Raw genomic sequence first — 26,037 nt, forward strand, 5'->3', positions numbered from 1 at the left:
GAAATTGTAAATATTAACAATTATGATTTTCATGGATTTACAGCAAACTAAAATGCAGTCTGCTAATAAAAATACTGATATTTCAATAAACAAAAAAGTTAACTTGTTATTGTACTTACTTACTGTACCCTTTAAATACGGTAGCATAGGAACCTTCACCAAGCGGATCTAATTTTATGTACGCCTCCGATTTTCCAAATGGAGAATCTCCCTGAATAAAAAATTAAAAAACAAAAGATAAAAATTCAAGATACTTAGAATGAAAAACAATCCTACATTATATAGGAAGGACCGTCTGAAAGCGATTTTAATAATATTTCTCGGGTACTGTGAAAGTCAAAGTTACGTGTCATATTTTAAAGGGAAAAAGAAATCGAGATTTAAAAAGGAAAAATAATAACGAGGTATAAAAAAGTTTAACATTTCTTAGCCGCTTAAAGCTATATTATAATGAATGAAGTTAGAAATATCATTAGTGTTCAAAACAAAGCTGAATTTTTTTTTATCAAGAATGGGGGGATAGATTAAAGTACTTTACTTTCAACACGAAATGGATTACACGCATAAATTTATTTATACATATTAAGTCAAACAACAAATACACACCCCAAATGCTGAATATCGTTTGGTTCGTCTGTGGTTGGGTTGGTTTAGGAACACTTCTGATTTAGGCCTAGGAGGTTTTTTAGGTCTTAGAATGACACGTGTCTCTTCACAAATAGCTTCGTCCAACAGCTTTGAATCAGACGACACAGATAACTGCCGTTTAACTCGTTCTTGGTCACCAAGACCGGAACTCCAGTCTAAAATACAAATTGAAAATTAAAATTAAATTAATAATAATCGTTCCTGATATTAAGCTTCAGTAGTCTAATATATTAAATTGTATAACTATTATAAAACTAAATCATTGTTATTTATATATTTAATAAAATATGCCAAGAATCATAGATATGTAAGTTTAAAAGTAAGAACTGTGTAAGTAATAAATCGATTTTTTAATACTTTTTGATACAAAATTAAGAAGTTTTGATAAAACTTTCATTATAAATAACGATGATTTGTTGTTTTTTCGCGATCAGGAGGAAAACAAAAAAATGAAGTAAATATCGTTGTTGATAGTGAGATGTTCGAATTAATAGAGAAAGGGCAGTATGTTAAAAATTATTTCATATATTTTAAACTAAGACACCATAAAATTATAAATAGATATAATATATAAATATTAAATAGGTTAGGTTAAATAATAATAAATAATATATTTTAATAAAATATAATGGTGTTTCCTAAGAATAATTCAAAATACGATTGTTATAACGGAGTTGTGAGTTTTCGTACATTAACTAATAAAATTAAAACGTAATAATCGATAGGCATACAATAATAGCTATAATGCTATAATGATGTTATAAATTATGACATTTGATCATGCATTATCACAGAATACGTATTTCAAATTCCATCCGGACCGGACGAAGGATTATAAATTAAGACACCCTATGTAGTATTATATTATTATATATATTATATCCAATGGATCGAAGAACTGCCCCTCCTGCTAAAAAAAACCAACAAAACAAAAAACTAATCTAAAAATATGGGATTATTGATATTTTTGATAATTTGATACAACTACTACATCACACTGGGAAAACAAAAGTGAAATACAAGTAGGTAACCTAGATGTTGGTTGCTACATATAGCTTATATTCATAACACATTTTAACACCCCATTTATATCGCTGTATTATTTTACTATGTATTATAAGCATAATAATATATATTACATTATATACAAAAATAGAAATAAAGGTAAGCAATTTAAAACGACACATCATTTTATGACCATAATATTAATAATAGAATAAAATACTATCCCTGAAAGTATTGGAATTTTTAACAGCATATCATAATACACACAAAACAAAAATACAATTTCGTTCGTAGTTCACACTTGACAGCGGACTACGCTTTTTATTCACAAATCATCATACAAGGGAGGAGAGAATACTATCATGACACCTCGTAGTGTTTAAAGGGACATAAATAAAAAAATCGTTAACGGCACAACCAATGCGAATGACGTCGGAATGATATTATTAGTAGGAATTAACGCAGAGGGCACATCCGGCAACTGGCTTTGATGGGCGTTTGTCATCCAAACGTCTAAATTGCACTCTATATGTATGGTTTTGTCATGTTGCCAAAGTCGAGTAAATGAATCCCTCACCTCTCCTCTCATTCCGCTTAAAACACACACTCACAACCATACAAATGTAATTCCCAGAGCTAGGGGACAAATTACTTCACCTGATGAAATCTATTCGTTGACCCTTTTATAGATTACACGACATTCAGGAAATTGAAATCCTCTGTGTATACAAACCAACCGAACAAGTTATTATTTTCACTATTTATTATACTTATTTTTTATTTTTTAAAAACTACTCTTAACAGTAATTACATATAATATGTAACTCATTCATAACGCCAATATTAATATAAAAGACAGCAAAAAATTATTCTTGGTTGTAAGAATAATTTAATTTTAAATCCTCTTTATAAAAACAATGATTTTGTACACTTACGGTTTGTTTTGTTTTCAGTTAAGTGAAAAGGAGGGTTCAGAGGTGTATCGCGTATGATAATAGCCTGGCAAGTGCTCTGAAGATGACAGGTCGGAACTATTATTCAAGAGAGCGTTTTTATTTGTAAAGCACAACAGAATGGTGGCGGAGGGTTAGGGTCTTTAATAAGAGAAAATGTCCAAGAGAAACTCTACCACCACACGAAATATGACACGAGGTCTATATTATTTATAACGGGAGAGATTTAAAAACAAATGCTAACATAAACGATTAGATGGGTTTTTTTAGTTTTAAAAACTCAGAAACAACAGCTTTTATATATGTATATCATGTATAAACAAAATAAATATATAAAACATAAATAAAGGATCGAGTATAATAAAAAATGATAGTAATAGTCTAATAGTTTTAGATTTAAGTAAACAGTTACAATTATTTATTTAAAGTAATCCTATTTTGAAGCTTAAAGTAAAGTTTAATAAATGGTTTTACACTTTTTCTACAATTCAGTCACTTGATATTTCTCGCACATCTCATATTTTAACGATGTTCATTACCATTATTTATAATTAAAGGTTCTATGTAATACACTATTATAATTTCTATACTTTGTCATTTGCTCACCTTAAAAATATTTTAAAATTATTAAACAATGTATATAAATACCAAGAACGTCTAGTTCAATTTATAAATTTATTAAGATTTATAATTAAAAAAAAAATAGGTATTGAATGAACTGAACTATAAATACTTGTATTTAATTTACATTTATTTTCAAAACAATAAAAGGAGTAATGATTATATTGGTAAATGTCGTACAATTATATTTTTGATTAAATATTGTAGATGGAAGTATGATTAAAATAATTTAAAATGCACGTTAAAAATCAACATTAAAAATTAAATATATTTTTGACGATATAAAATAAAATATATTCAATTTAATCAACTTTATTATCAAGGTTTAGAAATTGAAAATATCAAAAATCATTATCTTAGTTTGAAATAAATTTAGTATCTCTAGGTAGTTCAAAGAATAAAAATTTGGTTTTATTAATGATTTAAAAACACACACAAATCCTTTTTATTATAACTTATAAGGTATCTACATTTGGTATATAACCTTTATTAGCATTTTAGATATACAAAACTTACAGTAATAAAAATAAAACTTTGGAGTTTTTTCTATTCACTAAAAAGGGTGCGACCAAATAAAAGATCAACCCCTTAGGGAAATCTTTTTTGGTTATATTAAAAATGAAAGATACAATATGTTTTTTATAAGACATTTTTTTTGATACCAATTGCTATCATATACATATTTTTGTTTAATATTATTTTACTACAAAAGTATTTATCAAATATGTTTCAACTAAAAATAAATAACCAATTTAAGATATAACATAAACCACAAGATGTCAACATATTAAAATTATAAATCACAGCTCAAGAAATAATTGTAAGGATAAATTGATAATATAATAACATTGGATGCTATGTAAAATATCGTACAAATTTATTTTTTGATCGAAAAAATAACTACACGTATAAGCACTGCATATATTTTTAAAAATGTTCAAAATGCATAGAATAATATCCTACACCTACGATTTTTTTTTACAAATATTAATGTTTAATATTAACAAATATGAAGAATTTGTAAAAGAAAATATCCGAATAATTTCGAAATAACTATCAGAATAGTGTTGTTATATTTATAGATATTAATAATTTTTATTAATAAATACCTAATATTTAATTTTCTTGATATTTGTGAATTAATTAAACCATAAAATGTATTATATCTATATCTATTACATTTTTATTGGATTTTACTAAAATATAAAATAATTTAAAGTCTAATAATTTTAATCATAAAAAATGACAAAATTGTCGAATAATACTAAGCACTATACACCAATTTGACTTTCATATTAAAAACTAATTATGTTAAAGATGTAAACTTGATTAAAACTAGTTTAGTAAAATTTAAATTTAAATTAAAAGGAGTATAACAAGAACGGTAATTTATTAAGCTAAGAAGAAAAGCTCACTTATGTGAAATTCTATGTACCTAAAATTCTAACGACAGATTTTATGGTTATATACTCTATAATGTTAATTTCTCTTCAAGCAATTTTGTTTAAATAATAACTATACTTTAGTTAAAGCCACTATATAATCAAATAAAAAAGAAAATTCATATTTATATTTTAAAAATAAGATTAATAAATCGGATTTTCAAAATAATAATTAAAAAATAAAGTATTATTTTTTTTTTCATCGACTAATATTTTTTTTTGAAGGATTATATTATGTGGTCAAAACTTTAAAAAAAGTTAAAATTTATTATTATTGAAAGAATAAAATAAAACAGGTTGTATACTACATCAGCTAGCAGGTCAAACAAAATACTGTTCATTCAATCAAATGTTATGGTCACCTTTAATGTCGAATACATGGTGTAGAGCTATTGATTTAAATGTAATTTTCATCAGCTTTGCGTTTTGCTCTGATTAAATAGAAAGAGGGGGTTCTTCCATTATGTTCATAATATATACGAGCCAGACGAGGTGGAAATATATGTATAATACATAATACATGTGTATATAAATATGCACTTTATTTACAGTGTATGCTATAATGTACACGCTAACCCCTTTGTGGTTTTATGCTTTTTGATTAAGCTGCTTGTTTAATTGTATGAAAATATTTTTTCCATGCTGTTATTTTTTTTATATTAAATAACACAAACGATTTTATAATATCCATTTTAAGAAGCTCTAAATCTGCCAATGTCTTTTTACTACGTGCATTTCGTATTTTATTAAACGAATGCGTATTTTTTTTTCAAACATAAAACCATTTTACTTGTAGCCAGAAGAAAATTGTGGAAATTTACTAGCCCATAAATAAGTGCTCGTTAGAACCTCTATATTGTAGCAGTATACATTGAGCATTGAACTTTAGCACACATTGTAGGCGGCGTGTGTAAATGAACAATAGCACGTGACGCACATATAATATTAAGAATAGAGGTACACGTCGTCTTAATTTGAAAATATATGGATGTACAATTGGCAAATTTTTATTTTTATTTCAAAATGAATTGTTAGCTTTTATTAACAGACTAGGTATACGACAAGAATTCCATATTTTAAATCTACAATAACGAATTGGTGATTAAAAGGAATGTTATGTTCTCTATTATAATTTTATAAATTAAGTTTGACTTTTAAAATCGAATTATTTACATATATCACACACATACAATAATAACATTACTATTTATATTACACACACAGCACACAAAACCAACACTTCAAAACTCAAGTACTTTTATAGCCTTTGCATTTGTTTCTAAAATCACTAAAATCACAGTACGTTTAGGAGATAATTATATGCTAGAAAAACTTTTGAAAATATTGTAGAATACAGAATAATTATTAACTTTGTCAAATCATACAACATTATTTAAGATAAAATAATATTTTGATTCAATAACTTTAACTTCAGGCTTCAGCACAACACGAATCTTCTTTTTCAATAAACCAACGATAATTAAAATAACAAATTGTCAATGAACAGAAAAAATATTAATTATTTTAACATTACAAGAACATAATACTTGCATTTAATATTATAAAAATATAAAAAAATTTTAAAAAAATTTTAATGAAAAAAAGAAATTTAAATATACGGGTAATAAATTACAACGGTTGAATAAAAAACTTTTTTTTTTATTCATTGGGAAGATAATGGACCTCATTATTAAATATTATTATTTAAAACTTTAAGAGTTTTAACTCAGATTAATAAGCAATTAGACAATTTTAAAACTATTAATTTAAGAGACAAATGCATTTTAATTGAGAAAAACCCATCTACTACAATAAAAATATTAGGTACGTAAAGCATTAATTTATGAAATTATATTCTGAATCGTATTAAAAAATATATACCTATAAAAATATTTTAAAGTTAATACAAATGTACATTTGTTTTCTAGTAAAAAAAAAATATTTAATATTTAAATGATACAGAACTCATTTAGAATTAAATAATAAATAACTAACCTACCCTTAGGTTTTTTTTTAAATTTAACTATGGAATATCATAATTTTTAGTTTAAATTTTTAATAAAAAATCTGAGTATGTTATATACAGAAAATATGACGATGTTGGGGTATATGTTTTAGGGTTGGTTGAATATAGAAATGGAGTACTGTCTTTATTACTAATAACAAAATAGGAAATTGTGACTTATATACTTAAAAAAATAAACTCTATAGGTGGTGCACAAGATTCGACCAATAAATATAGCTATTGAATGATGGAAGATATGATGAGAACAGTTTCATTTTTTTTCTAGTCACCAATCAAAAGTTAAACGTTACCATACATAAATGAAACTTGCAGGGACAGAAGCACTAAAGGTTGTGACATAACCGCTTAACGAGGTTGACATGCGTACGGGGCGGGTATTTGACAAACGACCGTAATGGGATTTTGATGGGTTCACCTTTTATACTCCTGACAAATTAAATTGAGCTAATGCTGCAAGTAAAAATCTAAGTAAACTGTAGGTATAATAAGATTAAAAAATTTCATTACAAAAGTAAAATTATGTTTTTCATTTGTAGAAAATCGAATTTTCTTATAGAAAAATCACAATAAGTATGAACTGTAGTTAATGATTCAAATCTATTATTAAAGTCGTGTATACATAGAACTATGTTCTAACAATGTTAAACTATATTTAATTCAATAATTATAATTTCTTAGCAGGGAATTTATTTTTATATATTATACTTAAATAAACATGGGTTAGTAAACTATAAATATTAATTAATAATTTAAATAATAATACTAATAAAAACGTAATTTTAGTAAAACATAATAATATTATTTGAAGCATTTGAAAATTAGTTTAAGATAATACAAAACCTCTTTTATATTTAATAAAGTTCTTACAAATAAAATAAAAATAAATAACTACTATAATGCAATCAAAGCATAAGCTAATATTAGTCTAGCGGGATAGGTTAAGCTGTAGTTAAAAATTTTAATTTTTTAAATGTTAATTAAATAAAAAAAAAAAGAATCATTCTTTTAGGTATATTACTTAAAATAAAAGTTGAAATTCTAATATTCAACAGCAAAATTATTAAATAACAAATTTTTTCATGAAACCTAAGTTTAATCGTCAGTTTAAAATAATCAGTTTATGTGTAATGCATATTTTTATATGACAAAAAAATGAATTTCTAAAGGAATATAAATTAATAAAATAGCGAAAACAAGCACATAAAACAATACGTCATCATGCGAAGTAAGTAGAAGTATCCCATCTCTCATTGTCAATACTAAAAAAACAAAAAACAAAGTTACGTCGCTCATACTGATATTTCATACAGAATTTGATTGATGGATTATTATAAAGTAGAATAAAAATATTTGGCGAATTCGAATGAGAATTTTCCTTTCAATTTTTTGGATTGATTGATATCTCACGAGTTATCTAAGATTCTATTAGGTTAAGTTGAACAAGATAAAATCAGGAATATAAATGAATGAATGGATACCTAAATTAACTATTTAATAATAATCCAAATTAAATTATCATGTAATATATATTTTACAGATATTGTTAGGTATTAATATTTATACATCTTTATTTATAAAATACCACTTGCAAAAAAGTTCGTGGCTCATAATAATTATTAATGCATAATAGATTTTTGTACATTAGGTACCTAAATATATTTTAAAGTAGGTATATTATGTTTTCTTTGACACGCACATAACATATATCTACGGATTTTATTTTTTAACAAATTAATATTCTAGAATATATTTTCTTCATGGCATTATTCTTTATAATCATACATATTACAACAAATATGATGTAAAAAGCAACATTAACATTTGAATTCATTCATACTTTAAACCAATTGCAATCAACTGCAATCAGTGTAGTTTATTACTTATAAATTATAATGCTTATGTAGTATATTTAATTTTAATTTTGATCGCCAGAACAAAACCAAATATTGTAACGGGACAATAATTATGACATTATCAAAAAGGCTATTAACAGACCAAGCATCTAACATATCTACAACCACCAATCACAGCACAGAACGACCACAACACACCGTTTTAAGGACTTATGGAGGAATTCCAAGCCTCCCCATCTATCATACTAACACCACACGACCCATGAATAGAGAAGGCCACGACGAAGACAACAATACCCCCCTCGTGGTCGTAACCCTAATAACGACTCATATATCATCAAATCCATCACGATAGTAATCACAATAAATAACCGAATAATCGATTTGTTTACTAGTTGGTACGGACAGTAGTAATTATACCAATAAGATTCGGCATAGAGCATCAGTACACTTCCATTTTTTCAACAGTCTTCAACCAGAAAACAATGAAGACCGAAGACACGAAGAAGCATCAAGAGCCTAATCAACGAACATGGACCGATACGATTCCGTGAGCAACTCTCCAAGTATCGCCACAATTGATCGATGATATTGAATCGCAGCGATCAAGAGCCAAACCAATAAGCATCGATGGGTACAATACCGTGTGCAACTCATCGAGTATCACCGCCACAAGTAATCGTACGGTCTGGTCGATAACACCGAACCACGACACCGGGACACGACCTTCCATAGCCGATTTGGACAGAATATACCAGTTATCAGGACAATAATAAAAAGCTAACGTGGTAAAACAGTTTCAAGACATGAACAATTACCATCTAGAGCTACAAGGAGAAGTTCATTTGGACGGGCAATTTCTCAATCAAAAGACGTGACATTGGACGACCAAGAGCTGGAGAAATTATAAACTTTCCTTTTAAGGACATCGATAAACCAATAAAATCCCCCAAGCGCGCCTGATAACCCTCGTTTTACCTTAACAAAGGTTGTGATTAAACGCCACTTATTTGATCGGGCCTAACTCAACTTTCTAGTTGCGTCCAACAATTTGTTAAATTATTTCATGAATTTATATTGTGTTGGGATTTGTGGAGTCTATGTTCACCGGCCACCAAGATAGGCAGCGTCTAGCGACACAACTAATCCCCAATATTGTATATTATATCGAATAACGTTTACAGGTTTAAATAATTATCGCATATACAGGTTAAAATCAAAGTGTTAATATTTATAACAAGCGACCGCATTGCATTATAATAGCGTGTACCGTTTTAATATTTATTTTTTCATCTTTTGAGAAAGTATTAATAATTAACAGCTAAATGCATATTATTAACAACTCTATTTGAGTATACGAAATGTCTTTTAATTTAAAATTTAACCTAACCTAACCCACTCATTCTGGAAGCATTACTATCCCGTTATTCCAAGTTTTCTTTTGATATAACCGAAACGTGTACTACCGCATTTTAAAATCAAAAATAAAAGCTATTTACCAAAAAAAAATGTTTAATTATTACAATAATAACAATGTAACACGTGATGTTACGTATTGTCACTAAATATATTTTATTATAAATATTGTTAATTTTATAATCCCATTTGATAACTTTAACAATCGATTTAATTTAGTCGTGTTTACGTTAATACAATAATGATAAATTAAAAATAATAATAATAATAAATCAAAACAAAAACTATTTTAAGGGAATTAGTAAAGAAAACCGCATATCAGTTTCTATAACAATTTCATGGTTGGTGTTTATTCATGCGTATTATCCACTTAAGTAATTATTTATTGACAGTTCAGAAAAAGCGGATAAAAAGCTTTCGAAACCCTTAAGTTTAAAAGAAAAGTATTAAGCCCTATAGTAGTCAAGCATGGCGTACTCCTGCTACCACATGATCAATTTTGTATTAAAAACCGGGCGTTACCCAAAATCAACCTAAAATTCAGCGCTTACAGAATTTCTATTAAAACAGAACAAGATGTATTCAATTTTAGTTTGATAAAGTATAATTTATACTACCTTTGTTAAATAATCACGACCCGAGGGTAATCAAACTTAATAATATAAATTAAATTAATCTTTTTTTTGGCAATATACATTTGTTAAGTCGAGTACAACCTAGCTAATTATTTTATGGAAAAAGATAATATAAGTTGAATTTTATTAATACCAGGAAATAACTTTTAAACTAAATCAACAATTAAAAAAAATAATAATAATAGGTACATAATCTTTTAGAAACAACTTTAAGTCTCGGTGAAAATAAAATATAAAATAAATGCATTACCTTTCTTAATTACTAAATATTAAGCTATTGAAGAAATTAAATTTAAATGAAAAAAATTATATAATTATTTAAAAAGTTAAATTATTAATTGAATAATATATTCAATAATAGAATAAAACGTAACATAAATAACAAGTATAGGCTTTCATTCTATTCTGTGGTTTTACAAACTACAAAGCAATATGAAATATGAATATTATATCTGAATTAATCAATCTCGCATGAGTTATTATTAAGCTGTAAGGTATTTAAATCGGTATTAATGTGCGGGGTATGATTGAGTTAGATTATTTAAACTCAGAATTATTACGTAATTTCTTAAGTTAAATCAATAGAACCTATGATCACTATATAATTTTCTTATATCTTTATTTATAAAAACTAATTATCAAGTCCAAACATATTATAATATATAAGTAGATCATACAATGATTTCATATACAGAAAAAGTTTAATAATCATTTATCAAAATATATTTTAAAAAAAATATCAAATGTAGATAGATTTGTGTACCTATTACGAGAAAACCATTAAAAATATAAAAATAATCTTGTAATTTTTAGTCTTTTTTTTTTTGATAAAAATGAAATACAAAGAGGAAAAGTCAGTAATCTATTTTATTACATATATTACATTACTACCTACATTTTCCACCTTTTTTCGTTACTTAGCAAAAATACATAGCTGAAAGTATTGAATAGTATTTAAATATAAAACATTAAAATAAATACTACTCATTAATCTTTGAGTAAATGAAGTGGTATTACGATATTAATAGTTTATTATACATGTATTATGGAATATTATTAAATATTGATTTTAATAGAAGTGGTCTAGGGTTTAAAAAGTCAGACTAACATATTATGAACAAATAAAAGAGATAATTTATACTTTCTACGAGTTTGCGACCTTTTTCTTTAATGATTTCTTGTACACGTTACCGAATAATACTCTTTTACCCTATTATTCTTCAATATATTTCAGAATAAGAATCTTATTTTGTCCACATAGTCATATAACAGAAATTAAAAATTAGATACCATTGCTAACCGCAACACTTATAGAAAAATAATAATAATTATGAACATTCATCAATTTCCAAACAACATAGACCATAATTAATTATGAAACAAGACAAACATTAGATATAAAGCAATTCATTTATATATAAATATACACCAGGTGAAAATAAAAAACGAATTTTTAAATAATGAATACATCACTGCAATGTTAACAATTAATATATTTATAACAACAATTAAAGTAACATCACTGTCATTCATCACATTATACCAAATAATAATTATTTTTAACATTTTTAACTTTTAAAATAACATATTATATACATTGAAAAAAGTTGATCTTTTTAGTGTATAGATTTGAAAACATACTATCTCAATAATATAAGATTTAATTAATGAGATTAATGGATATTTTATACCAAAAAAACGTTTGTTTTTTTTTTATGAACATAAAATTACATAGTTTAAGTTATTTATATGATATATTTACCGTATCTAGACAAGTGTTCATCATTGGCACAAGGTATGTTTCCGTTTGGTTCAATTCGATCAAGATACTCCTCAGAATAACCATTGAATTGCAATTTACTTGGAAGTGCATCCCGAGATGTTCTATTGCGGTCAGGATCTTCTTTAGAAATAGCTGGAAAAAAATATGAAATTAATATAAATGTTATGAAACATGATGCAAAATATTTTTAAATCATACATGCGATACAAAACTTTTTCATTTTAAAATATCATAAATATATTTTATACTGTATACTAAAAATGTATCTTTTAGTCTAAAGTAAAAAAAAGAGTTTATCTGTATCACCATTTGAAGAAGATTTACATGATTTCTTCAATATGTATAGCTTATATTTTTATTTTATTTTTTTTTATTAAACATCATACTTTAAGGTGAACAAATATATTAAACAAATCTGTGTCAAACATATATACTCAAGAGTTTTGTCGAATATGTATAAGTTTATTCATCAAAATGATAAAATAATAAAAGGTTAAAAAATATTAGCAAATATCAATTCAGCACAATATTGACTATATAACCCATTAAAACTACATTAAATAGATTATTAATGCGCTTACAAGTCCCACGAGTTACGGAAATGAGAAGACCAAAATACCTGGATTGAATATAAATGAAAATATTTAGTTAGCAAAATATACACTACAGTTTTATAATATGTTTAATTATTTAAAAGTAAATAAGAGGAATTCCCAAATATATATTATTATCAATGATCGACTATAAACGATAAGTGTTCTTATAAATATATTTGAAACTATTTGAATAAATAATCCAGTTTAGTTAAATAGCTAACAATTATAAAATACATATTAAATTGGAATACAATATAGTTATCAAAATTATGATACACGTATCATTATATAAAATTTCACCATTACGAGTATAGTGAAGTATTGATTCTATAATTAAATATTTTCTATTCCTCGTTTATCCAATATTAAATTATATTAACAAAATATATTGAATGTACAGTTATAAACTAAAGAAAACTAAGTATAAAAATAATAACATTTAAAATTCACAAACAATCGCAAGATAGTCAAATATTAAAATACCAAATATTTTAGTTGTCTACAATTTAGCAGTATTTGTTAACACAATTTGTTTAATAAAAAATTAAAATAAATATACTTTTTTTTACGTGGAATGAGAATTTTTACGTTTGTAAAAAATTACCGAAATAAAGTACAAAAATGATATTAATAATATATGTATAATTTTTTGAAACTATACAATAATGAATAGATGTTTTTTTTTTTTAATTAAATTAAATTTGATTTGAATAAATTCAAGTCAGTTCGTTTTGTATAGTTAAACAATTTGTAAAATTTAATATACAGACGACATCATCAACTATGAGAACCCTTCGAATTCATAATCAAAATGTAAATCGTATTATATTTTAAAGTTGAAAAACTATTCGGTTGAAACAAAAAAGTCTTTATTAATTTTGCCAATGCGTATTACCTTTGATTGTCATTCACATAATTCATTACTTAATTAAAAATGTTTTTAAATATACTACACATAAATTACCATAGATAATATATTCCAGTTTGAATAAAATTATAGTAAAACAATTAACACTAAAATGAAAAAATAAAATGACACAAAATAAAAATATGAGTGATTCAATCTATACAGGTAGATTCGTTACTTAAAATTTAGTAATAACACACATTTTTAATTTCAAATTTTGAAATAGAATATTTTTTTGAAAACTTCGATAAAAAAAATCGAACTTCAACAAATAACTAAGTTGTTAGAACTTAAAAAATATATATATGTATATATTATGTATAGTTTATTAAAGTGAATGGATCAACATTTTAAGGCACACCACTAAGCGTAAATAAACTTAAAACAATTACATGTAATTTATCACCTTGTTCAAATTTGAGTTTTTAAGAAATATAATTTTTCTTTAAAAAATTTAAAAATAATAGTGAATATATATGTATAATATATATACATACTAAATAATTAATTAACATCTAATAAGTTAACATTAAAATATAATTTATTATGTTAATTTTTCGTAATAATACAATATATTATATTTTAAAATATAATAATAACTTGAAATATAATTATATGTTTAGTTAAATATGCACTTTAAAAAATATGGGTACCTAATAAAAAGAGTTTCATTTTTCAGGCCAAAACACATCATTTCAGAATTAATGATACTTATTATTTTGTTCATTTAACTATACAGCAAAACATTTTTTTTTTTTTTTACTAAAGTAATTCTTTAAAAGGTTTGGGTAGGTTATTATGGGTTTACTTCAAATAGGTATATCCATATTTTCAGTTTATAGAATCAGATTAAGGAAATAATGACTTTTATTTTCAGCGATTAACATTTTTAAAGTGATTTAAATATATATAATTCAAAACATAAATATTATTTTTTATACAATAAAAATATAAATTGTTAAATCATATCGCGAGATAATATACTTATCTATAGGTAACTTAATAATATAAGTTATTTAAATGCATAAAAACTGTGCGATTTTTTTTTATTAGACAATTACTGGTTAAACATAGCTGTGAGTTGTACAATACAATTGGCTGATTAATCCGAAATATGTATTTAAATATATATATAAAATAAATATGTTAATTTGAAGTTCATACATAATGCTAAAAGTAACTATATTCAAATAATTAAAAATAAACTTGATAGTAAATTGAAAGTAATCTTACAAAATATAATTGTAGAAAAATAATTTAAATAAATTTAACAAGTAAAAAATTAGAGAACAGTATATAATAATTTTAACCAACTTTAATAATGCATTACATAGGCATAAGTAGCTACTTTAAATTATAAATTACTGAGTTTAATTTAGATTATTGAAATATATTAAGAACACAACTAAACGATGATCGAACATAATAACATAGTTCAAACGAATAAGAATAGTAATAAATTATATAGTAATACATACAGAATATTATACTATTACAAACAGTAATAATACACAAACAAATAGCACTATTTCAGAATTTTTATAAAACCAAACATTTACTAACAAATTATTTTGCGAAAACTGTTGTTGAATATTATTTTAAACGAAAACTGCAATATACGAGTATTCAATGTATTATTTTTAGTAGAAAAATTGCAAGGCAGAAAGACTTCTGCTGATCGACAGGAGATCTGAAATCACGAACCGTAATGTGTTCCGACAAATACGCCAAACTTATTGATTTGTGGATTCGGGGAGATTACAATCGTTGCCGATTTGTCTGGATTTACCAACTTGTGTATGGTTGGAAGTTATCCGTGTCTTAAATCCCGAGGGGATGCAAGTTATCAAGGGACGCACACACCCAATGCGGTGTATAGTATATCTCATTTGCCATTCGAGCACTATAGGTGACATGCATGTGTTTCCTTCTCCATAAGGCATTTTTATTCCCATAAAATAAAATAAAAACGATATTTTAATCGAAAACACGGGCTTAATTGAATTACATGACTTTCAAGTGAACTAATTGAAATGAGCTAATAGGTGAGGCAATTGATTTATTTTTGACGCGTAGGCGATTAAACTTCTCGATTCATTAATCAACATGCAACCCTCATTAATGTTTTTTTAATGACTCTAGGGGAATATTTAATTATGTAGACATCTTATTTAAGCAACAAAATATTACAGTTGGAAAATTACTAGGTGTAATTGAAAAGCACTAAAATTAATACATTCTTTCAACAAAAATAAAACGGATGTTGAAAAATTAAAACACTTTTAAACTAATATAGCTATATCTCATTTCGTGAATAAAATAATTAATACGTGAGTAGTGTTATGAATGGTAGTAATATAGAGAGCTGGCTATGTTCCATATCGTTTGGTATTGCTATACTGTAAAAAGGTTCCAGTCCATAGAACTTAACACAATTTCTAGAACCATAAACGTGTTCCAAACGATTAGAAGATATTAGACCTATGCATTAAACACGTAGATTGTACATCATAACTAAGATAATACTAACCAAACATAAGTTATACTTAATCAATAAAAAAACTATACATAGATAAACGAATATTAGTTTGTTTATTTGATAGTTATAACTTAAAACTATTATAATATATAAACAGAATATATTCTAAAATAATCGTTAACATTCCTATTTTACCTAAAAATATATAAATTAAAATAAAAAATTGGAAAACTATGAATAAGGTTAATGGACAATAACATACACATCATACTGTAATAAAATACTATTTTACAATGTTTTAGTCTTTAAAAAGAAAATAATACAATAAATATACTTAAATTACTGTGACTTATAATGATATAAAATAATTTATAATGCTATATAGATAAGTGGTTTTTTAATTGTTTAACTACAAAATATCATTGAAACTAAATAACTAAATAATTCGATGATAAAAATAAATCATAAATAATAATTTCAACAAACCTAAAGATATATTTAATAATATAAATAATAAATATATTGCACCTGTGTATTTTAATCGATGAAATAAATAGTTATTTGAAATTATATTCACATAATTTTTATAGGAAGTTTTATATTTTATGAAAATTCAATTCATGTATTATAAATAACTTATTTATCATATAGAATTTGCCAACGTCTAAAGATACGGTTAGAGTTTTGCGTAACAATAAAGCTGGGTAGTCCATGTCTAAAAACTTAACACAAAACAACAATACATCCCAGCCATTAATATATCAAAACCATTATACTGTTACAGAGCTGTTAGGGGTCTTTCTAGTTTCCATTATTGTTACCAAAAACAACAACTACGCCAACCATTGGACGATTTAATATTTGAATTAATGTATCTAGTATATGACGCATATGCAGATGAGTTATTACCTATACTAATTTTTTTATTTTTTATATGTACAATAATTCTGTCGTTTTTCAAATTAGTATACAGTGAACCCTTCCTTAAATGACACCTCAAAGTCCAAAAAGAGGACATTATTTTGGAAACGAGAGCATTTATCCTACTTATCAATAGGTAAACCTTTAAATATAGAACACTCTAAACAGTCTAAACAATGGACACTTTATGGCTAAATTTTAATAATTTGTATTGTAATTATTACAATATGCATTTTACATTTTTACATATTATTAGGTATATTATTTATGGTTATCTTAACAGTCGTAGAAAGTGGCCGTCTCACTCGAAAATTGATTTTATTTGAAAAAATAACACATAAATATATTCATACATACAAATAATATAATTAAATATTTCATTATATATTTTTAAACCATTTTTAAAAATATATTTTGATATTGTTTAGTTTTTTATTTACTTTTCTATACCCCTCTAAATTGTGAACAACATTTCAGTGACTGTGAGTGTCCGGACTTTAGAGGTTTCACTGTAATACCATTAGTATTTTAAGGGAATTCATAGTACGTTTATCAAATAATTATTCTAAAGCTAAATTATTACATAAGGCAGGCCACTATATATCATTACATGAATTTATAGAAGATGGTCATAAAAACATAACCTACAATGTTTGAATTAATGGCAAATTTGACTATTTAATTTATTATTAAATAGTATAATCAAATTAATGAAATAATCAAAAATTATCAACATAATAATACCAATTAAAGATTTTTGTAAATTTTAATAACTAATCTGATGCTTTATCACCTAATCTAAACAAAGAATACGTCAACATATAAGGTGGTTTAACAACTGAACGGCATTAAGTACTTATTTCGTTATTTCAATAATATTCATTAGGTACTTATAAATTACATTTTAATAATAACCGTAATACATAAAACAAATATAAGGTCCATTAGTAAATATGACAAGGTAGAAATTTTGGTTTTACCAAGTACGATTTTTTTCAAAAAATAAAATTAAAAAAATATTACATCATAATGTCTTTGGGTTTTCTTATTAAATCAGCTTTAAGAAAACAGCAAAGAACTTGGGAATACAAAACTAAAACTGTCACTAAAAGTGATTGATATTAACAACTATTATTACTATGCTTTGTATACATGTGTGCATAAAATCTTATTACAAAATTACATATTGATAATTGAAAAATAAAGTTCAACTTGGACAAATTAAAAGGATAGATACTTATTATTATAATTAAGTTCCTATTTTCTAGTATATTAGATATTAATACATTTGGTTTATAATAAAGCCAAACAAGCTGCAAGTACTATATGAGAACTTTAAAAATAATTGTTTGGATAAATTAATGCAATAATCACAAAAAAAAAAACATTGAAAACACGTTTAAGTTCATTAGGTTCAATCGAATAAACTTCCCCGCCTAAATTAATTATATGATTTCAAATACAAAAGTTAAAATTGTCAGCCAACTATCAAAAGGAATGTAATTTACCAACAGCAACCAATAAAAACATTAATCCAAAAATATAATTTTTATACGATTGAAATTAAAATGAATAAGTTTAAACGACAAACTCAGAGAAATTATTGTTAGTTTTGTATATCTTTCAGTCTAACCCAGTTTTCCCTGGAGAAAAGAATGAACGTTGTATGTCCAATTTATTACATTAAGATTGGGAACTTTTTTCACCGCTTCCAGCATAAAATCATATAAACGAAACTATTCCAGATGAAAAACGTTATTTATAGTACCCAGAAAAAGTACAAGTAATATTTTTCAGTCCATTTAAACCAAAAGTGTACATCATAGGAAAAAAATAAACAAATCACAGTATATTACTTACTTAAAAATTGGAACGATGTGTTCAAGAACAATTTTTACACAACTAAATCAAAAAGGACACACGTTGGATAGTTGGACTAGTTTTAAAATTAAAATATTTATTTTGATTTCACATGTAGCTAAAATATTCAAAAAATCATTAAATTATATAATAAGAAAATAGATTAATATCTATAATAAATAAACCTTTAACTAAAAAATATATACGTTTTAAAGAACATACACATACATATTAGTTCTTAATATTACAAGTATATTATAATTATATAGTTACCTAATTACGTTTAAAAATAATTTAATTTATAACTTAAAAGCTAATAATATTTGTAATTAGAGTTTAAGTTAAATTCAAATAATTTATAAAAATATCATAAATCAACATTTCTAAAATTTATTAAACACAATATGAATTATCACTACCATGACGAAATATACTCTATGCATTATTTATATTGGTTATCTTTATATAAAAAAAAACTATTTTAACTATCAAGACACAAATTATACTTATAAGTATAGGTGAATACAATTTAATCAATGAATGTAAATAAAATAAACTAAATTTAACTATAGCATTATAATGGAAAATTAATTGTTTTAAATTATATAGTACTTTATGATTAAATAATAAATTAATTAAAATTTAATATAACAATACTTACTTTATTCTTTACTTAATAGGTACTACGTATATTATATAATAATATTAACAGAATTTTTTATACTATAAATAGTTTTATAAAAATAAGTAAGACTTGTATGCAAATATACAATAATTATTTTTGACAATATTCATATATTTCCATGAGAAAACATTACTTAAAATCAGACTTTATTTGTGGAAAAAAAATTATGAGCACCAATAGAGACATAATATCACGCATAGCAGTCATAAGTAAGTCAAAACATTTGTATGAGTATAAAAATGAAAAACTGTAAAATAATGTATGAGTAGTTTGTTATTCCTTGAGAATAATGGTAATGGTAGAAAATGAAAAAGCGCTACAATGAAAGAAAGAGAGAAAATAATACCAGAGTATTGAAAAATAACAAATATTATAAGCTGAAGAAATGAAGGCGCCTGATAATAAATTACTGTTATTTATAAATAATATTATAGCTATCCTTATAGAGGGTTATTTAAGAAGCAGAAATAAGTTTCATTATCTAATGTCTTATATACCAATTGTTTCTAATTAATTATATTATTTAGTAGTACCTATATCTACTATTTCCTTTTATTTTTAAATAATTAACACAAAAAACATGATAATTTATTTTAAAACTAAAGGGAATATCAAGATTTTTAAATATTCATGATAATGAAGCATCTCAGAAGAAATATTTGCAGACTAGCCTAAATCTTTGAATTTTGGAAATACAAAAAATTCAAAGCTAAATTGAAATATAAATATTTTTACATAAAAAATTTAAGAACTAAAACATTAAAGAGTCATAAATAATTAATTAGATGTTTTAGTTATTTAAAATCTTAAAAATATAAAACGCTTTAATCAATTCCATCAATTGAAAATAGAATAACCTTATATTTTCCCAAATAGATAAAGTTTTCCTACCTATAGATATTAAAAATTAATAATAGCTTTAATTATATAACATATATTAAAAATCTTTGACCTCGTCAAACCATTATCAAACAAAACAAACAATTTCATTCAATTAATAAATATTAGTAGTATAAGAAAAACAACAAAATTATTTAAATACTTAATTTAAGCAATTTAAACTTTAAAAATTTATCAAATTAATTGAAGTTGTTGGAAATATTATGCTTTTATATATTCATTTACGAAAAAAATGAATGACAGTTTACCAATTTACATGCGGATACAAATAAAATGTGTTTCATATAGGTAAGGTTATATTGCCAATATTTACTAAAAAAAAAAAAATTATATCTATTATTTTTATTTCAACATTTCAATATTGTTTTCTATTAATAAAAAAATTGAATACGACACTGTAATGTCACTTTTGGAAAACGCATTAACATAATATGCTCAAGAAAAAAATGAAAACAAATACGAAACACCTGTACAACATATTATATTATGTATCTCCATTTTACAATAAAATTAAAATATTCAATAAATGGTTGAAACCAATATGTATATCAGAAGTATCACAATAAATACAAGTAAACAATATGAATTTATCAAAAATTATATTACCTACACAATTACATGTAATTAATTGAAATATAATAAAGAATTTAATTCAAAATAATTAAATTTAAATTATCAAATATATAATGTGTATCCACATAATTATTAGTCTACATATTACAATTATTCTATATTATTATACATTTTTTTCGGAAAAATTAAGTAAGTGTTTATCTTTTTCATACCATTAATATATTTTGTTCACAATCTGAATGTAAATATATTATAAAATAGAAATTAAAGTAAAGCAAAAGCAAGTAGGGTATTATTTTGCTGCATAGCAAGTGTTAAGTGAATCACTAGTAACAAATTTTTGATAAAACCAAAAAATATTTATTGACAATTAAACGAAAATTCAAAATTTAAATTGTCCATAAATAGCTCATAAATATTCAAAAAACTTTTAAAATTTTGACATGTAAAGAAAATAACAATATAAATACTACCTGGGATAAAATTTTAAGTTTCTATAATTATTTGTTTTTGATTATAACAAAATTTATTAATTAATTTTCTCAAAAAAAGATTTTTTATTTCCATAATTTTTTTTGTTTAACCCAATTATTAAAAAAAGTAAATGAAATTTTATACTTTTGACCTCCAAAAACAATAATTCAATTCAATTTTCTACCAGAACTACCAGAAACCAGCTCTTAGTTAAAGATCTAAGTATTTTTACTATACATGTCATTGGTTAATTAATACATTCATTGATCCACTAGTAATCTAAAAGGTAAATATAAATATATAATACACAACGTATATACTATATTATATTATATTTTTACGTATTACAACTTAAATTAACATTTCTAAATCAACAAACAAATTGTCCAAAATGTTTAATAATTAATATATATTTACATTTTTAATTATTTTTAGAGAGGGTGAGTTTTAAATTTATTTGCAACACAAAACCTATTAGTTTTACATTATAACTACGTCATGTGGGAACCGCTGGTAAATTCAGGGAAAATAATACAAAATGAGATATGAGGGATTAAACGGTCCTTTTTTGTCCCTATTTTGTGTCCTTTATTGCTTTATACTAAAATGTATCCAAAGGCAAGCATTTAGTTATCTGTAAATAATATAATGCATGATAAAAAATAATAATGGCTCATATACACCGTGCTGGATACATAAAAAAAAAGTAAGAACAAAAGTGGAAACAATAGTGTATCATTACATATGTAAAAAATGTATACCTAAACAACAGCAGAAGATAATATTCAATTTCTTCTAAAACATACAAAATAAGACGTGGGTAATACATTATTGTATAATGTATATTCATTATTTGAAACCGTAAGGGAATTTAGGAGTTGATACTAGGATTTTGATTTCGGAAGGTAATAAAAAAAAAAGAAGAAAATAAAAACGTCAAAAGGGTCAATATCCAAATGGATGTTAACATTTGTTCGAACATAAATAATAATGGCTATGCAATTCCACGGAGGAATAAACCATAGTCTTCGTTATAAAATAAATATGATCAAAAACTATTTCATAGTTAAATAAATATACAATTTAAACTACCCACCGTATACAATAATACAATATATAAAAAAAGAATCAGTTATAGTTCGTTGTTCTATCAATTATTGTTTATTTAACTTTATATTATAATTATATATATATTGTATACGAGCATATTATATGATTATGATAAAATAAAACATAAAATTAAGGGTATACCTATTATCTATATCGTAAGTTGCATAACAAAATAAAAGGCTCTTAATTTAAAAAAGAAAAACTACTAAAATTTACAAAACTATAATTTTTTATGACAGATTTATAAAATGTTATTAAGATACCTATAAATGGACGAGAAAAAATCCAAAAATCAATTATCTATCGAACAAAATCTTTACGAATAGATTTACAAAACGGTATATTGATAAAGTCATCCGTCATTACCTAATACATTTTCCTAAAAAACACTTTGGTACTTTAGGTCCATATTTTATACAAAATTGGGATTAATAATTATATTCTTTGAAACTGATAATTTTTCATTCTTAAAACTACACAAATTATCTACATAATATTAATATATTATTGAATTATTATAATTAAAGTTATTTAATAAAATATATTTGTTACTTATACAGTACTAGCTGATTATGCGATTTATAATTTATTTTTAATAATTTTTAATTATAACGTGTTGTAGTACAAGTATTAAAGTCCTTTGAAATTATACAAAAAAGAAAATTTTTAAATTTAAACATATGAAAACCTAAAAACTGACTATATTTTATAGTTAAAAAATAACAACACAAATAATGAACAACATAAATACGATAGTATAAGTAAATATTGTAAACACTCGTAAAATAACAATTGGACTAAAATATCTAAAGTTTTTAATACATTACGTATTTGTTTTATTTCCTTTTAGGAAATTTTAAAACAATTCATATAGGTAATAAAATAATTTTTTATGAAATTATAATAGTTAATACGTCTAAATTAATAATTTATATAAGTGTGTTGTACAGTGTAAAAAATGTACGTGTGTTGCATTACTTAAATCATAATTATTTTTAATTATTCAGATAGCATAACTTTGAATAAATATTTAATTTATAATGGAGTAGGCACACTGATGAAGCAGTTTAATACTCTCTAAATATTTAATATATTAGTATCTATATTATACACATTAGTATAATATCTATAAATGATTAACTTTATGAACATTTGCATCAAAACCAAACATCGTATTTAATCCAAATTTTCAACCAACCATAGTAATGTATTTATATTATAAATTCGCTGCAGTAAAATAAAATAATTAATTAAAATGACTTCTACCTAAATAGATGAGATTCTATCTATCTGTTATTTTTCTTTAACCCTTTCGGTCCCGACTGTTTTTTCTTTGTTTTAATTGTAAAAATAAATGTATATTACATTTATGGCTACATTATAAAGTGGTTTATTTTCTATAGAAACATATGGATAATGCGATTGATACATGATAATTTATCATAAATACATAAACAAGGATGTGAGATGTTGTTGATAGTGCTCGTATAACCACCTGGGTTACAGCTGCGTCACATATGCACAATGAACACAATGCACACAACAATAATATCAAAATAGTTTACAATCACATATAATTTGAAATTATTTAATTTGTTAAGTGTCTATTGTGTGAAAGATGTGATTTATTTTAACGATGTATTATATAGTTAGATTTTAAATTCTTTCATTATATGTTATACATAATATGTATATATTCCTCGTTTATTTTGTATAGTTTTGTATAGATAAATGTTTATATCTATATGTTCTGAATTTAAAAAGGATAAAATACATACCATTTAAACGAGATACTTTAGGAAAGTTAAAAAAAAAAGGAAGTAATATACCTATCACACGAGTATTTTAAATGTTCAAAGGAATAAAATTTGTCAGTTATCTTTATCGATTATAAATAATTAAACGCTGCAGTTAATGTATATCTATATATATATATATATAAAAGAAAAATTATTAGAATGTGACAACAGTTTTATAAAAATATTCAAGAACCTCACAGAGATAAAAAAAAAAAAAATGAAAATTTAAATGATTTTTTATTTTACAATCTGTAAATTTGTTCACGTAAAGAACAATAAGTTAAATAAGATAAATCGTAGATCTGGAAAGGACTTCAATTTCAGTGTAGTTGATATATTTACATATGTCAGCATATTATTATTTAATATATCAAAATAGGTACTATATTATAATATAAAGAACGGGTTAAGATAAAATAACCTTTATTATTTTGTAAAAGGAATTGTATTAAAATGTAATTTTGGATTATTCATGATACAGTATTAAATATTCATTAAATATCTAGAAGTAGGACTTAATAGATAATAAAAAAAATCAATTTATTCCCTAAAAATATTGAAATATACACTACAAATGTACAAAAAAATAATAAGCACAACAATTAACGACTATCAAGTGCAACTGAATTTCTTGATGATCTATTGAAATATCAAAAATAGCTAGATCATTTAGTGAATTTAAAATAAATTCAATATAAAATATTGTGACAAATGACAAATAAGAACAAAAATAAAGTAGAATATTCACTGAAAAGCATGATGTGAAATAAATTTAAATACAAATAAAAGACAAATTATTTGAATTACTCTTAATGACTTGAAGAGTGATATAGAGACAAAAGTGAAACTTAATTCTTATAGGTACTTTTTATTTAAAATCATAAGTTCATAACATAAACCTAATCAATAGGTATATAGTTCAAAAATAAAAAGTTGGTGAATTATAGCTCAGCTGTAGAATGGTTTTTTAAACGTCAATTGTAGCTTGTTTTGTGTAGGTCATTATTATGGATATACTAAATTTGTATTTAATGATAAATCATTGTAAATAAAAACGATTTTAAATAGACGTCCTGTAAACCTATATATATATATATATATGACTATAAATGTATTGTATTAAATATTTTTGTATTGCCAGTTATTTATTGTAATATTATTAGCATGGTAGGTTGAATTAATTTTGACCAAAAATATAGCATTTAATATTTTACCATTTCATTCATTATATTAGTACCTATAGATTTATACAGTATAATGAACTTTTTAATCAACATCGATTAATTGTAAAACTGTGTGATTGTATAAATAATCGATAGTTTAAAATTATTCTAAATATTTAAAAAAATAT

The 26,037-nt window shown here is 24.0% G+C and overlaps 1 protein-coding gene across 3 annotated transcripts in view; it reads right to left on the bottom strand.

The window, feature by feature from the left end:
• LOC114128804 (cyclin-dependent kinase 14) overlaps positions 1-26,037 on the bottom strand; it is a 46,934-nt gene that overhangs the window by 4,203 nt on the left and 16,694 nt on the right. For all 3 annotated transcript variants that reach the window (XM_050201932.1, XM_050201935.1, XM_027993390.2), the window contains 3 exons: positions 12,362-12,514; positions 607-803; positions 120-211 (listed from right to left, as the gene is read on the bottom strand). In XM_050201932.1, coding sequence (XP_050057889.1) covers positions 120-211; positions 607-803; positions 12,362-12,514 — 442 coding nt within the window. The remainder of the gene's footprint in view (positions 1-119; positions 212-606; positions 804-12,361; positions 12,515-26,037) is intronic.

Source organism: Aphis gossypii, chromosome 1, assembly GCF_020184175.1.
Source record: "Aphis gossypii isolate Hap1 chromosome 1, ASM2018417v2, whole genome shotgun sequence".
Lineage (NCBI taxonomy): Eukaryota > Metazoa > Arthropoda > Insecta > Hemiptera > Aphididae > Aphis > Aphis gossypii.